Source organism: Morchella importuna, assembly GCF_003444635.1.
Source record: "Morchella importuna strain M04M26 chromosome Unknown Morimp01GS041, whole genome shotgun sequence".
Classification (NCBI taxonomy): Eukaryota; Fungi; Ascomycota; class Pezizomycetes; order Pezizales; family Morchellaceae; genus Morchella; species Morchella importuna.
In genome coordinates this window covers 260,562-276,180 of record NW_025763438.1, presented here as the reverse complement: position 1 = coordinate 276,180, position 15,619 = coordinate 260,562, and the positions used below count along the sequence as shown (strand labels likewise).

General features: G+C 45.8%; 7 protein-coding genes across 7 annotated transcripts; 3 read left to right on the top strand and 4 right to left on the bottom strand.

Annotated features, from left to right (window-relative positions):
- Positions 1 to 2,289: 2,289 nt before the first annotated feature.
- Positions 2,290 to 2,963, bottom strand: LAJ45_10063 (uncharacterized protein; the record flags this gene model as incomplete). Its single annotated transcript, XM_046119594.1, has 5 exons — positions 2,290 to 2,331; positions 2,387 to 2,680; positions 2,749 to 2,756; positions 2,867 to 2,875; positions 2,960 to 2,963. The coding sequence occupies 5 exons, from the start codon at positions 2,961 to 2,963 to the stop codon at positions 2,290 to 2,292; spliced, it is 357 nt and encodes a 118-aa protein (XP_045967225.1).
- A 57-nt stretch (positions 2,964 to 3,020) lies between these two features.
- LAJ45_10062 (uncharacterized protein) lies at positions 3,021 to 3,839 on the top strand (the record flags this gene model as incomplete). Its single annotated transcript, XM_046119593.1, has 4 exons — positions 3,021 to 3,293; positions 3,438 to 3,440; positions 3,694 to 3,725; positions 3,809 to 3,839. The coding sequence occupies 4 exons, from the start codon at positions 3,021 to 3,023 to the stop codon at positions 3,837 to 3,839; spliced, it is 339 nt and encodes a 112-aa protein (XP_045967224.1).
- A 476-nt stretch (positions 3,840 to 4,315) lies between these two features.
- LAJ45_10061 (uncharacterized protein) lies at positions 4,316 to 7,888 on the top strand (the record flags this gene model as incomplete). Its single annotated transcript, XM_046119592.1, has 5 exons — positions 4,316 to 4,786; positions 4,861 to 5,539; positions 5,606 to 5,924; positions 5,975 to 6,443; positions 6,497 to 7,888. The coding sequence occupies 5 exons, from the start codon at positions 4,316 to 4,318 to the stop codon at positions 7,886 to 7,888; spliced, it is 3,330 nt and encodes a 1,109-aa protein (XP_045967223.1).
- A 964-nt stretch (positions 7,889 to 8,852) lies between these two features.
- On the bottom strand, positions 8,853 to 9,349 carry LAJ45_10060 (uncharacterized protein; the record flags this gene model as incomplete). The annotated part of the gene is made up of 5 exons (XM_046119591.1): positions 8,853 to 8,857; positions 8,916 to 8,988; positions 9,063 to 9,067; positions 9,157 to 9,224; positions 9,291 to 9,349. 5 exons carry the CDS (start codon positions 9,347 to 9,349, stop codon positions 8,853 to 8,855), a joined length of 210 nt encoding a protein of 69 aa, XP_045967222.1.
- A 459-nt stretch (positions 9,350 to 9,808) lies between these two features.
- Positions 9,809 to 11,122, bottom strand: LAJ45_10059 (uncharacterized protein; the record flags this gene model as incomplete). Its single annotated transcript, XM_046119590.1, has 5 exons — positions 10,557 to 10,681; positions 10,752 to 10,805; positions 10,903 to 10,916; positions 10,976 to 11,004; positions 11,051 to 11,122. The coding sequence occupies 5 exons, from the start codon at positions 11,120 to 11,122 to the stop codon at positions 10,557 to 10,559; spliced, it is 294 nt and encodes a 97-aa protein (XP_045967221.1).
- Positions 11,123 to 11,255: 133 nt separating this feature from the next.
- Positions 11,256 to 12,303, bottom strand: LAJ45_10058 (uncharacterized protein; the record flags this gene model as incomplete). The annotated part of the gene is made up of 6 exons (XM_046119589.1): positions 11,256 to 11,292; positions 11,375 to 11,382; positions 11,510 to 11,714; positions 11,987 to 12,006; positions 12,065 to 12,090; positions 12,171 to 12,303. The coding sequence occupies 6 exons, from the start codon at positions 12,301 to 12,303 to the stop codon at positions 11,256 to 11,258; spliced, it is 429 nt and encodes a 142-aa protein (XP_045967220.1).
- Positions 12,304 to 13,199: 896 nt separating this feature from the next.
- LAJ45_10057 (uncharacterized protein) lies at positions 13,200 to 15,535 on the top strand (the record flags this gene model as incomplete). The annotated part of the gene is made up of 3 exons (XM_046119588.1): positions 13,200 to 13,272; positions 13,633 to 13,646; positions 13,817 to 15,535. 3 exons carry the CDS (start codon positions 13,200 to 13,202, stop codon positions 15,533 to 15,535), a joined length of 1,806 nt encoding a protein of 601 aa, XP_045967219.1.
- Positions 15,536 to 15,619: the final 84 nt, after the last annotated feature.

Below are 15,619 nucleotides of genomic sequence, written 5' to 3'. Positions count from 1 at the left end.
TAATTACCTTGAGGGCTAATTATTGCTACGTTTCTGACCTCTCTGATATGTCTCATACCTAGATCCTCAATATTACGCCGTCTTATAATTTTGTCTTCCGAACTCCATTACACCAGAAAATCATTATCTCATGTTAGTTAAAAACTTTTTTCAATTTTGCGCATTATCATTTCTTCCCTCGTCCGAACGGAGCCTTAATATTAAGTAACCACTCATACACAGTAAAAAGAAACCATGGCGGGGTTCAGGGCTATAATTATTGATACCTAGCAGAGAATACTTTAATAGCAACATCATCTCCTTTGTGATATATATAGTGGTTAATGATAGCATGAAAAATACTGCTGACGTTAGATCTTACCAATGGTTGTTCCATGTTTCCCTGTCAAACTATCATTTCCACATCCCTCGCTATTTAATTCACTCAAACCTCTTCGAAACTACAAGGAATACCATGTCCGTCAAATAAACCCCCTAAATACGGTATCTTGCCCTATCTGCCCGCAGAGCTACATCTGATTTGGGTTACAGTACAAACACGGCAATCATGTGCCTCTCTGCCGTTAACATACAGTTGAACATAACGGTCGGTCGGTCCATGCAAGGACCCGCCTCCGCCTCCGGCTACTTAGGAAAAGAAAAGAAGGATCTATGTCTCCCCGCCGTTGTAACCGCATCTTCTTTTCTTCTTCCTTCTTCTCTATATTGCATTGCTAATAATATATGTATAAAACATCGGATATTTTTGTGAACAATTTCTTTTCTTTCTGTAATGGGTAGAAGGGTTTACATCTACTTTTACAATACTGTATATCACACTCCCGGTTAGAAGTTGCGCGTCATAGTGTGGCTACCTTTCCCGGATCAGGGAGGGATATTAAGGCCGGCCGGAGAATTAACGGAGAAAAAGAAAGTGTAAGCATTCGGAAAAAAGCCGCCAGCCCAGCGGGTGACAGGATGTGCTTGTTTATTCGACTCTGGTCAGTTTCGTTTCGTTTCGTTTCAATTATTGGGATATTTTCCGGGGAAGTGACAGCTGCGGGCTGGGAGGGGGCACATTTCCGAGCTGTCGATGCCCTCCATGTTTCGGAGTCTAGACGGCTTCGAAACCGGCCCACAGTATTTTCTCCTCTGTCTCCTCGTTGTCGTCTTTCTCCACTCTGGGGTAAAGATCCGATCCGATACTCTACTCGTATTTCTCTGACGTTTGTGGACGCGACTGATATTGCATGCCATACAAAAATACGCCAAGCTCATGATTTTGGGTGTATGCAATAATGGCCCAGTTCAAAAACGTCAGCAAAATACTAGTACCTTGAGTGCTTTCACACGCTGCGTCACTTCTGGCAGGCCAGATTTACAATCGAGTGTGAGATGGAGTGAAGTGAAGTGAAGGTCTCTCCACCTTTGTTTCAGATGTTGACAGCAAACTGATAGACAGATGGTTGAGGAAATACCCGATACGTACGATACTCACTCTACTCGGAGTCTAGAGTTCTCTACATACCTGTTGTAAAAGTAGAGCAGGTACACCTGTTGGTTGATTGGAATCGGATCGGGTTATGTAGCCCCGTTTTTTTTTTATGGTATCCAATACTGCTCCTAGATTCTATTGCCCGCTGACCGCTGCTCACCTTCCAATAGTATTCAGTATTACAAATATCTTTCTCCTGTTGAGTTCTTGATATCGCCTTCTCGGACCGGAGGAGCACCAATACCACTATTATCACCATCCTCATCACAGCATCAGCAGCATCATGGCCATCAGAAACTGCTTATGAACGTATGTACCTCCTCACTCGGGATATATGTAGTAACTATTTTTATCACAATTTTTATCTCGGGTTTTTTTTCTCGGGAGACCTTCCGAAGCAGGGATGACCAAGCCAAGTAAATGGGGTACTGGTACCGAGTGCAAGGTCACGGTACCCTCCTTTCTTTCTGAGCTAGAGAAGCGGATGATACATAAAACACTTCACGCAGGGAGGACCCCTCAAGTTCCTGCGGGATCGATAAACCGACGCACTAGTTGGACTCGTTTACGATGGTGGAGATAAGTTAAGTTGGGATCGCACATACATTGGTGGTTCGCACTTTGTGCGTGGGGTAGGTAGAGTACATGAAGTGATGAAGTGAGGTCAAGAATCGTTATCGGTAGGTGGGTCTTTGTGGATTATGGTTGGTTCCCGTAGGGCACATGGCAGAAGAATAGGTCGGAGGATACTCTAGAGTAGGTACATATAGCGTGAAGAATCGAAAAGCACGAGTCACTCCCAAGAGTGGAATGTTTTACTCTAGTAGAATTATGATAGGTACAACCCTTAGATCCAACTAACGTTACTCAGGCAAGTTTGTTTCGGCGGGTTCTTGATTAAGCTCAACTCACCGATACCTCAGCGATATCATTGAGTGCATGGCCATGAAGAGAAGAAGTGGTACTATGCCTACTTCCACATGCATATGCAAAGAGCAGTGTTGGGGCCGAAGAGCACATATTCATGCAGAAGCAGCAAATAGATGCTCTATATTTAAGATGGGAAACAATAACGGACCAGCACTCAATCACGCAAGTAGATAGACATGGTGAGTGAGTGGATGAGTTGTCAAGTAGGAGCATATTGGATGAAGTAGGGACCAATGAGAGATGAGAGGCTGTGGTCACGAGAAAAGCTTGGATGTCCTGCAACCAGTAGTCTCAACCGGGTGAGGAGGTGATGTTCAATCTGGTTTTCATGGGGGGGGACTCACGGGATTGACTGACATGCGGTGTGGTGAACGGACTCTCTCGCTTTCTCGCCTCCAAGGCAAGCGCAGCGGCGCAAGTACATACCTATGACAATCTAGGGAATGGGAGCAGATAAAGTACATGCCCTATCTATGTGAAGTTTACTTTTTCAATTTTACTTTCCGACACGCGCGATAGAAAGAAAAGGAAAAAGAAAAGAAGGTACATACATACCCATATAGAAAAAGTTACAGTATGTACCTACTAGGAAGTTTGTAAACTCTCTTATTTGCCCATGTTCTCTCCACTCCTCCAGTTCACTCCTCCACCTCCATCTCCGACTTCCCCCTCCTCCCCCACTTACTATTCTACACCTACGACGACGATTCGCGACGATCTTTATTTTTCTCTCGCACGATCCTGGAATGACGGATTGACCGTGGAGGTTTTTCCGGACCCTCCCCCGCTAGAGAACAGAGGGCGTTTCCGGGGAGAACCCTGGGAGAAAAGGATAAGGAAAAGGGACCCTTTGGGGAAGTGTGTCAAATTGCGTGTATCGATAGGTCAGGTAGGTGTGAGTCCTTAAGCAGTATCAATAAGGATGTAGGTCCCTGGAGGTGGTGGTGGCAGCGGCGGCGGCGGTGCGCGTATCATGCCTATGGGATGGATGTTGATTGATTTGATTGCTATGCTACACTACGTGACTACACAGCTAGTCAAATATTACAGAGCTTCGTAACTCGTTCGCCATTGAATTGACCCGCGCCCTCCTATTCACCCTCCGAACAAACACCAATTTGTAAATCAGCTCCGTCTGCTTTTTCAGCTGTCACCGCTGGTCCGACTCTCACAGAGAGTTCCTTTCCTTTCTGCTGTGTTGCGTTGAGCGTCACAGTTCCCTGTCCCACCCGTACAGCAGTAGTTAGTTGTTAGTGCCTGTGTATGCTGTGGTGTTGCGTCATCTGCAGTCGCGGCGGCCATCAAACATAGAATTGCATAGGTAAGTAGGCAATTCAGAGTTAGTCACTCTGGTAGCAGAGGACAAGACGACATAGCTTAGAAATACCAACGTGAAGTAAATAGATATCACAAAACCTATCACCTTTGTGTGTGAAAAAGAGCCTAAGGAGCTGTTGGTGAGGAGATAGACGCCTGGAAGATCTGGAGATCAAGGTAGTTACAGGAACCTACTACTCAGAGGGAAGGTCCCAGTCAACAATCTCATAAAGAACTGGAAGATCAATAATTCTTCCTCCCAAAGACAGAAAAAGAAATCAGAGAAAAAGAAAGTCGAGAAAGTGAAAGAGAAGAATTTTTCGAAAGGAAAGAAAAAAGAAACAAAGAAGTTAGATTGTTACCTACTGCTTGCTGCAGTCGAAGAAAAACAGCCCTGTCTGCCAGCCAGTAACTCTGCCTGCCTGGTCGCCCGCCTCCTCAACCTGCCTACCTGCAAGTGGCTGGCTACTCTCGCAATCTTTCTCTCCTCCTTCACCCTCACTCATTCACTCTTCACCACCATCATCATCCTCCTTCTCTCCCCCCCTCCCCTCCTCTCCTCCATACAATCGATTCCTGCCTGCAGCAATCGTGATGGACAACCCCATTATCCCCATGTCGCCACTCCCTTCGGAGTCCCCGTTGGAGCCGGGCATTCCTGCGACATCACCGCTCGGTGAGGTCATACTGTATACTCGCTACGTCTACCCACTGGCTCTATTTGTCTTCTTTCTGTTCACGCTCGCTTGGTGGGGAATTTCAACGTCCCAGTCGTCGAGGCCCTCACCGCCATCTGTCAACGGAATCTACGAGAATGGTAGGAGGACTCGCGATACTGGTAGCGGAAACGACGGGCCTGGCCTCTTTGCCAGAATCGCTGGTCGCTTCCCCGGGGGGACACCAGCAAAGAGCAAAAGAGGGTCGGATGACAAACTAACGCCGACGAGAAAGGCCGTGTTCAATTGGTTGCTTGTGGGGATTATTATGACCTTCGTGCTTAACTCGGCGAGCGTGATCTTCCACGCGTTAACAACCCGTGGCTGGTGGGTTGGACAAGCCTATGTTGTGAGTTCATCGAATAGCAATACATCATCACAATTTGGATCTTGGGGGGCGTTAATAGCTAATAAGCGCCACAGATTTGCACCGTTTCGCTACTGTTCATCTATGCGCTTATGCTCATCTCGCAAATCGACAACACCCTGTACCCTACGCTTCCTCACTTTGCGAGTTGGGTTTTAGGTATCTGCGGGGAGTCTTTACTCCTCGGTGCCAAGCTCTACATATACGAAGAAGACCTCGATAGACATAAACCGAAAGACGGAGAGCTCGTAAATACGCTGAAAAAGAAGCACGGCATTTTCCTTGTTAATAACTGGGAGATTATCGATCTATCCATCGATATTTCCCGCCTGTTTCTGCTGTTACTTCTTGTGTTCTTGTATTTTATCCTTGTGATCGCACCAAAGCCTAGAGCAGAGCCCACTGATTCTGAAGAATCTACACCTCTTTTGAGTGGTGCTGCTTCGCCATCTGGTTCCGCTGATTATGGCGCTAGCAAGACTAATGGTGTACCATCTCCGGATGAGCCTGCGGGATGGGCTAGGAAGATGACCCTTACTAAGCAGAGCTGGTGGGAGTATCTTCGTGGATACGCGATCTTTTTCCCGTATCTATGGCCAAGTAAAAGCCGTAGACTGCAATTTTTGATGATCATTTGTTTTATCCTTGTGATTTTGCAGCGCGGGGTGAATGTTTTGGTACCACATCAGCTTGGGAAGATTACAGATATTTTGGCTGGAGACGGTCAGAAACAGCGTGAGCCCCCCTTTGCACGACATTTAAAATTGTGATCTGGAATTAATTGGTTTTTTCTTTTTTTAGGCCTCCCATGGGAACAAATTGTGCTATACATTACCTACCGCTTCCTTCAAGGAAACATGGGTGTTCTTGGCGCCCTTAGAAGTACATTGTGGGTTCCTATTGGGCAATATTCATATCAAGCACTATCAACATCTGCATTCGAACATGTTCACTCGCTATCACTCGATTTCCATCTTGGCAAAAAGACTGGCGAAGTTTTGAGCGCGCTCAGCAAGGGAAATGCAATCAATAATTTCCTTGAGCAGGTTTCGTTCCAGGTTGTACCCATGCTTGTAGATTTGGGTGTGGCTATTGCGTATTTCTTTTTTGAATTTGATGCGTAAGTTTCCCATATAGCCTGAAATTATGGTCATGGCTAATATATTCCAGATATTATGCGCTTATCGTTGCCATCGTAACTTTCTGCTACCTCTACATCACCGTCAGAATGGCCCAGTGGCGTGCGGATATCCGTCGTGAAATGGTCAACAAGTCGCGCGAGGAAGATGCCGTTAAGAACGACTCTATGATTGCCTACGAAACCGTCAAATATTTCAATGCTGAGGCCTATGAATTTGGACGCTATAGATCTGCAGTTAGGGCTTACCAGAGTGCAGAGAGAAAGGTTCTACTTAGTCTTAACGTTATGAACGTTACGCAGAATCTGGTCTTTACAATTGGACTTGTCATTGCTTGCTTTTTGGCTGCATGGCAGGTTACTATTGGGGAAATTAGAGTTGGAAGATTTGTATCTCTTTTGGCATATCTTGCTCAATTGCAAGGCCCGCTGAATTTCTTTGGGACATTTTACAGGAGCATTCAAAGCTCTATGATCAATTCTGAGAGAATGCTTGAATTGGTAAGTTAAAATCTGAATTTTATAAGTTGCATAATTGCTAATAAAAATTACAGTTCAAGGAAGAGCCGACGGTTGTAGACGCCCCAGAAGCCAAGAAGATTAGTTCTTGCACTGGTGAAATCACCTTCAAAGACGTCCATTTCTCCTACGATCATCGCAAGCCCGCACTCCGTGGTCTTGACTTTGTGTGCAAACCAGGAACCACAACTGCATTTGTTGGAGAGAGTGGTGGTGGTAAAACTACCGTCTTGAGACTGTTGTTTAGATTCTATAACATTCAACAAGGATCTATTATGGTTGACGGACAAGACGTGCGTGATATTACCATTGATTCTCTCCGTTCAAAGATCGGTGTTGTCCCTCAAGATACTGTGTTGTTCAACGAATCCGTTATGTACAATCTTAAATACGCCAACCCCGACGCAACTGACGAAATGGTCCATGAAGCCTGCCGCGCTGCTAGTATCCACGATAAGATCATGAGTTTCCCTGATGGCTACGAGACCAAAGTAGGAGAACGTGGACTACGTCTTTCCGGTGGCGAAAAGCAGCGTGTCGCAATCGCAAGAACAATTCTCAAGGACCCTAAAATTATTCTCCTCGATGAGGCAACAGCTGCATTGGATTCTGAAACTGAGCAGCACATTCAAGCAGCTCTCAAAGAACTTGCAAAGGGCCGAACAACTCTCGTTATAGCGCACCGTCTTTCAACCATCACGCAGGCGAACCAGATTCTCTGTCTTCACGAAGGTAAAGTCATCGAGGCAGGAACCCACGAGGAGCTTCTTGCAAAGGGAGGAAGGTACGCTATGATGTGGCGTAAGCAAATCCGCGCAGAGTTGAAGAAGGCAAAGCTTGAGGAGACAGAATCCGAATCAGACGATGTGCAGCCTTTGATCGATTTGGAGCCTTCGCACCCTTCTAAAGAGCCGTCAATCTTTGAAGGATCCGGCTTTATTCCTGTACCGATGCACGACCCGAGGGATCGATGTGGTGCTGTTGACGGAGTCATACCACCAAGTATGTTGGATATTGAACCAAGTCCTAAGAGGGCTGCTGTACTCGAGTCGGGTATCCCTGCTTCACCGCCAAGAGCGCCAAGAGCACCCACACGAGCACTCACAGACTCTGGGAACAATTCTCCTGTTTCCGGGGGGAAGGGCAAGGAACGAGAAGGTTTGAGGAGGAGTGGGAGTGCGATGTCCACTGCAAGCGGTGGGAAGTGGAGTGCAAAGGGACTCAGAAAGGCTTTGAGTATGAAGGGAAAGAACGTAACTCTGCACAAGCGGTCTGCAAGCAGTAGTGGGCTGCTTGAGAGAGCTGCTAGCAGCGGAGGTGGAGGCAGAAGATCTGGCGGCGGCGGTAGTGGTAGTGGTAATACTGCTGGTACTGATGGTGCAGGTTCTTCTGGAGGCTCGAAGGCTGAAGCTGATAAGACAGAATGATTGAACTTTACTGATAGATCTTAAAAACCAAAAGTTGAATAGGGAAAGGATGCATGGCATCTGAAGTCATTTGTGGGGAGGTGGTTTTAGGAGCTATGAGAATGATAACGAGTAGAGCATTGTTTTCTGCATGTCCTTGGTCTTGCCGTTACAGCCAGCCAGCCCATTGCTTTTCTTTTTCTCCTATGCATTACTGTTCTCTTTCATGTTTCATGTCTGTTGATGAATTTGCATCTAACCTACGGGTACGATTTTCATATTTAGTTTTCGGAATGGCCGGGGTTGTGTTGGGAAAGGTGTTTTTGTTGGTACTGCGGCATGTTATACATGATGCTATACTTTGTTTTCGCTTTGTCTTTTCCCCACCTTCAGTCCATCTATCATTGTTCCTTTAGCCCCTGTTTTTCTATGATAAAGCGTTTTGTCTTTGTGTCTTTGTGTCTTTACGAATCATCTATGCGAGTCCTTTTTTTTGCAAGCTTTTCAGAATTTACATAACCACGGTTTTGATGCATGGTATCTTTTTTTTTTTTTTTTTTTCCCCTCTCTTTTTCTTTTTCTTTTTCCACTGGCGAATCGATTCCCCTTTATTGCTTCTTTGCTTTTTTCCTGTTTTTCTGCTTTCGATTTTTCTTCCACGTTTTTCCTTGCTGCTTGATTGATTCGAGGATTGATTGAGCAAGAAACCACTGATTTCTCCGAACTTTTCTTTTGGCTGCGGTGTGAATAAGATGACGGGGATCAATGAGCAATGTTTGTTTTTTGTGATTAAAATTCCCGAGGATTGGAGGAGTAGAGTAGAGTCAAATTTGATACTGGTATGCATGCTGTTGGGACAGAGTAGACATAGGTACCATGGTTCTACCTACGCTATCCCGCCACTACTTTATTCGAGAACGGGAACCGACCACGACACACGATCTGCAAATGCATCCTGGCGGGTAGTGGGGTTTGTCCATTCAATTCAATCTGATTATTAACCATACCCGGGCTAGTTATTTGTAACTGGTCGTTGGCACTTGCTCACCGTCGACTTCTCTTGATCGTCCCGGCGTCACAATGGTCAGGAGGCATAATCTATTTGTAACCAGACAGCTATACTATTATTCCGAAAGGGGACACCCGGGGTTAGTATCAGAACCATCCGACTACTAAACTAAATATTTGCACTCACTACGGCTTCAGCCCATAATCCTCAGCCAACTACCCGTCCTCGACTCCAGACTATCCTTCTCCCGGGGACGACGGTTCTTTGTAATTCTAGCTACATATCGACTTGCTCGTGTTCCCGATCTTTGTCGATCTGGTCAGAAATAACATGCGTTGCTGACTTTGGCTAAAAAATGAAAAATGAAAAAAGAATGGTGAGCCGATGACCACTTCGAAAAAGTGTATCCCTTACCATCCTATGTGGTCGTTCTCTTCGCCGGTCTTTTTCACATTTCCCGCTATCACATTCATTTCGAGTGCAAAGTAAAAAATGTTTCTCCAGTTCGTATTTCAATCCTAAACTGCCGCGGAGCCGTTTAATTGAGCCGATTGGAACCGTCTAGATTATGTGAATATACAGAGGCGTATCGTGATTGAGACAAAACAATTTGCTGTCGTTGTTGTTTTGGCTGAGGAAAAAAACCCGTTTCAAGTATCATTGGACGAATGCTTGTGCGTGCCTTCTTCGCCAGCCGCCGTTAAACACGACGAGTAGAAATATCGGACTATGCTCCGCCGTGCGGTAAATACGGGTAAATAGCTTTATTTTTTTTTCCTGTCACTTTTTTTTCTTCTGGCAGCTGGCAACGCGAGTTGAGATCTCGGCGTGAGTTGAGATCTAGACGTGTACGGCGGTGCGACTTATCCGCGATGTACGCAAGGCCAGTCGGTTCGGGCCGTGGCGTCTATGGCGAGAGTACGCACACTAGCTTACGCGCAATAAAGCACGCCTGAAGAATATTTTATCGATATGTAGTCGACACATACTTAGCGTGATGAGAGGGGCTGAAACGTACTAGTTAAAGGTGTACTCGTGATAGGTTGTACTCGTGATATGTACATAAGCCAATCTACTCGTCTATGCTTCAGTACTAAGAATGACCCAATAATTTTGCCTGAACTTGCATCCTCTTCCCAAGAGAAATATACGTAGTCAGTGATTGTACAGTTGTCACTAGACGCCCAGAAATACCAATTTTGACTCTAACTGTTCATACCTCAGTACATTGATCATGTACGGAGGGGAAATATCAATTCTCAAGTAGAATATACGAACAACCTATCATTGACATGATTCAGTGTTGTCGTGTGGCAATAGTAAGCTATGGCCTTTTGCGGTCAGCCAACTCATAGTGAATTTAAGGTAGTGCGGGGGGTGTGGACTGACACTGGTTTGGGAAGGAATTTTTTATGCAATATGCAACGTTCATGTGACAGAAACCATCACTTAGAATTCGAACGGGTGTCCTGTTATTCGTGGGAGCAGCCAAAGACGAGTCCAATTACTTATTAGCATGACTATGCCCACGACTAATAGCAACACCACCCTCATCCAATGCAACAGCCCCACCCCCTCATTTTGTGCCTTTGTCTTCCCTTCCAGCGGAATGTCTCGCCATCTCTTGCTCTTGCATCTCATCTTTTATGTATCATCAGTGCCTTCGGTACATCCGCTGTATCATATCTGCATATCTGCCACCGATTCATCGACAGGAAAGGAAAAGGAAAATCCAATGCTTATCAGGTAATAACTTTGATTCGTACTTATACCACCAGTAAGCCGGTTGGCCATAACCAAAGGTTCTACGCCTCTTTAGCTTTTTCTATCTCCGTACCTGCTATCATATCAGTTGTTCAGACTTCTCACACTTACCATACCGCCTTGAGTGTGTATGTATATGTACGTACACGTGTCCCAAATCTTCGACTATCAACTAAGCAAACTTCCCCCTCTCCCCAATTATCGATTAGTTCTTTGATTTCACTGGGGTCGTTCAACGATAGTCTGTAAATCTCAATCTCACAACTCAGATTATTCCTTGTCAAAAAATTATCAGCTACTTTTTATACCGATCCAAGATCCAAATAGAAACCTACCATTGGGACACGATAGATTGAAGCAAGGACTAAGAGTTTATAGAATATTATGTTGTTGTCCGAGTAAGGAGTTACGAGTAGTTTAAGATCGACAACAGCACGTAACTCAAAATCCCACTGAATGTTGTACGGAGATGAGTGACGCATAAGAGCAGACCGTCCATGTACCTCAACGCTAAAAAGTAGTTATGCTATTACCAAAACCAGTCTTGTCAATGCCATAAATTTGTCCGTGACTTTTAAAAGGAATGATGATACTCTCCTAATTGTTCCACTAGAGTTATCTGTCATATTTCAAAGCAGAAAATTCCGCAGTTCTAAAGATGTTATTAGACGAGTGATACTTTGTGATTATGTCGATCCGCCTAAGCAGGCCGTTTCAATTTTGCCAAGACCCACACCAAGGGCTAATTGCAAACATGAGAAAGAAGTAATTATATAGGAAGGTGTCGTAAGATTAAGAGCGCAATCAATTTCACGAGGTTGCATCGCTGGCTGGTTCTAGATCACAGAGCATCACCCGGCAAGTAGTACTGGTGCGAGTATCAGCCTAGGCCCCAAGCGGAATTCGGTGTGAAGCGGCAGGGGCAAGAGGCGTGAAACTCTAGCTAGAACGGAAGGGCGGGGTGTGGCGGGGGGTTCGAACCTATAATCCCAAGTGACGCATGATGCGATGAGGCGTTTTGGAGGGGCTCTGCACCCATGTTTGCGGAACAGAAAGATGGCGTACCCTGCAAAGCTTGGTGATTATGGCGATGGTCAGCTACTCCGCTTTAGGAAGGAAGGCATCTCGCCAAACATCTCTTCCTCCTTTTTTTTTTTTTTTTTTTTAGCGACGACAAGCATCTTGAAGCGAAAAGGGGTAGCTAGGACGGGCTGCTTACATGCGTCCAGGGCAGACCTACGGTTATCTCAACCGAGCGATTGAGACAAAGTCTCTCTTAGCTAGGTTGCAGGGAAACTGTGTGGCCATGAATAGGTACATACATGTATGTACTATATTCAACCTACCTGCTCCTGGTACCGCTGATCTGGAGAGAGTCAATTCTAAATCCTGGGGTTGCTGAAGCCATGAAACAACGAACTCACTGTGGTTAAGTTCTTAATAAGAAGTCCTTATTTGAGAGATTTCCAGTTTCCATAACACAATGAATGAATCTCATTGGATGATTCCGCCAATAATCCTTGATGAAACGGCGTTCTTTGCAATTGTAGCATTTTCCATCGCTGCCCAGAGTGTCCTCTGCGTTGTTCTCATAATGTCTTTTGACGTGGAGTATAAGTGAGGTCTTGTGCAGAGCCTTATTCTGAACCCCTATGTAGATCATGTTTGTGCTATTGTTGACTGTTGACTTTATCAACCAATGATAATCGTCGTACCACAACATCTAGTCCGATGACATTTCTCTTGCCGTGTTACATGCTGGTTAAATGCAGTAACGGCAACTCAGTCAACATTTCTTGATTGAGTCAATAGTAGTTGGATTATCACTACTATAGGATGAGAAATTGCTTTAATGTTTGGTTGCTGCCCATAGGCGTAAAGCATACAGCACGGTATAGATTGCAAAGCCACAGCCTCTCATTACTTGTGCTTCGAATTTTAAAGTCGTAACGTTAATACCGAGTAATTCTTGTACCTACTTCAGCTAAAGTTCTCCAGCCGCAAAGCCGTTTAGATGGTGTTTCTCCGGCGAAAAACTATGTACCTAGAATATGCCATGCGACCACGGGGCTACATGCACTTTCTCGGGAAGAAAGGGAAAAGAAAAAAAAATGATCTCCAACTTTTGACGAAGTATGTAGCCAGATGTCCTCATCGGAATCATCGGAGGCAACTAAACTCGTTGGACAGAATTCATAAGATGATTTTTATAGCCTTGACACCCCACCAATTGAAAAGTATATCGTTTCCCAATTTGGCGTATTAACTAAAAACAATCCGGCGATAGGTGTGTAGAACAACATTTGGCTGTTTATTAACCTCGTGTCGTTCCCAATTGGAGTGAAGTGTGCCAATTGATGTTCAACCGAACCAATCAAGTCAAGGCAGCTAAACTTAGGCGCCCTGTCAACGGTTGTTTAAACTTATTGGGCTTAGTTTTGTGCGTGATCACCAACGAGCGAACAGGGTTGGGCGCTTCCATTCAAATTTAGAAACCACACCGGAAAGCCCATCTCTGCGTTTTTTCGGGCTGATTTCAGTGTCTGTAGAGTACCTACAATGGGAATTAAGCTGTGCCATGTGTGTGCTCACATCATAAAGAGGCCTTCCCCACCATGGGGCACCTATGATGGTAGATTTTTCGAGATACTATTTCCTTCGAATATTCAGAGTTGATCTCGAACGAACGAGCCTCCTTTCGGCTGCTCTGGGATTAATTGTTTGGGCCGGAGATCTAAACAATATTGCGATATCAACTCCCAGTTACGACTACTTCGTTCAATTGCAACTACGACGCATTTAACCGTGTCTTTGAAGAAGCGTAGGAAAGGTACACTGGGCATCAGCGAGAAGAGTATTCAAGGAAAAGGCCAGTTTTTATTACCTGTGCCTAGTGCAGCTGGAGATTCTTAGGGTTGGTGGATTGAAAGGTCGACGGCATATACAACACACCGTAGGAATCGACGACACTCAGTTGTTTAGGCCGTTTTAGTGAAAATAATCAAGGTATATTTAACACCCATTTATTCGTTGCCCTAGGCAGGGATGTGAGGCTGGGCCGAGGCTATCCAGTTTGGTTCGAATGGAAATGATTATTTCAATCAGAAAAAGCGGCTCGAACCTCAGTTGTGTTTACTTAAAAATGTCTTCTAACTGGACACTTTTGACCTGCCTAGGTTATGTCGCCCTCATTACCAAAATCATCATTTGTATTCGTCATTCTTTTCACGATATCCTGCATCGTCCCATTCACAACAGCCCTGCCTGGAGGATTGCGACCGCGGGAGATATTACCAGATTTTCTCTCCTTTATTCCAAGCTGTGCGGTAAAATGCACATCAAGGAAAATTGCCGATGTGGATTGCCAGGATAATAGTCAAGCATGTCTCTGCAACTCACCGGGGTTTCAAGACTCTCTCTGGGAATGCATCGACGGGGACTGTGGTGGTCCAAGATCACAAGCGCACGATGAATCTGAGAGTACGGTTAAGAGTCTGTGCAAGTCAAGAGACTCGATGACCGAGACTTCTACTAGCTCAACGTCGTCGCAGATACCGACCTCCGCCACGGGTTCCTCCGAACCAGCGGCTGAGACTTCGACAGCTTCGAGATCTTCTCAAGAGCCTTCCCCTACAGCCCAGATCTCAACAACTCCTACAGCTGCAGCTGATGGCCCCCTTACTACCACCGCTGTCTCCGATGGTGCCACTGCAAGTTCGGCGAGTACGGCTGTAACTAAGAAAGAAAAACCCAAGTTGTCGACCCCAGCAATTGTTGGGATTTCCATCGGTGCCTTCTGCTTAACAGCAGCAGTGATTGGGGCATGTGTCTTTTGTATATGCAGAAAGAACCATAGAAAACAGGCCCAGTCGCTCGAGCCCCATGCTCCTCGCGGCGGAGCTGCCATTAGTGGCGACAAGGAGAATATCGGATATGGCGGATGGATTTCCATAGACCACAGCAACAACACCGGTGGCTATTACTCAAATCATGGGGTGACACCGATCAACACAGACGTGGCAAACGAGAAGCCTAATGCTCATAATGGCCTGAATATCTCTCCCGTCTCCCCAGTCAGCCCCACAATCTTTCGAGGATTCGAATTCGGGGAGTCTATACAGCAACGAGGCCAGCCTGTTGGATCGCAGAAAATTATGGAAAACCCACATCAGTTTATGCCACCAGCAATGATATACACACCTCCGAGCCCCATCGGATCTGTGGACCGAACATCGGATTCGGTCATCTTGCCCTCGCCTGCCCAGAATAGAATACACTCCTCAAACTTCTCTGTCCATTCTTACGACGGTTATCCAGGCATAGCAATTTCCACAGATTCCCCGGAGGATTTCCAGATGTCTTCACAACACCACACGTGCTCCTCAGCTACTGAGAAGCGTTCTGATCATCCTAGTGATCCGCTCATTTCAGCAGCCACTCCACCAAGATGTACTCCATCGCCTCCAGTATCGGAAAGCTCCGCCAGTATCAGATCAACTCAGGGGCCGCCGACTACGGGTATCTCTCGATCGGATACACTGGCATGGAGGCGAGAGCTGGACGAGGCAGCAGGACGCGCATTAAAGCGTGTGCTGCATTCTGAACAGAGCATCAACGAGGAGATGGATGAGGCGAAGCGACGAAAAAGCAGTATCCCAGGCCTGAATAGGTTCTCCAGGAGGCTGAGCCGAGACCACAGGGCGGACGAGGAGAATAGCTTGGTCGGAGGCGAAAAAAGCACAGGTTTTTGGGGCGGTTTTGGTTCCAAGGGCAGCCGTACAAGTCGTACAAGTCCTGCGAAAAATTCGGGGTTCATGAACCGACGTTCGAACAGTAATGCTAGTGGGGGTAGCAAACGTTCAATAATTCCAGAAAGAGGGGGGCGCATTAATTAATAATGCGAATAGGTGGAAGAAATAATGCAACTGTAAATGATAATGTTCCTGTATTCATTAGTATTTCTGTACATTGAGCGTGAA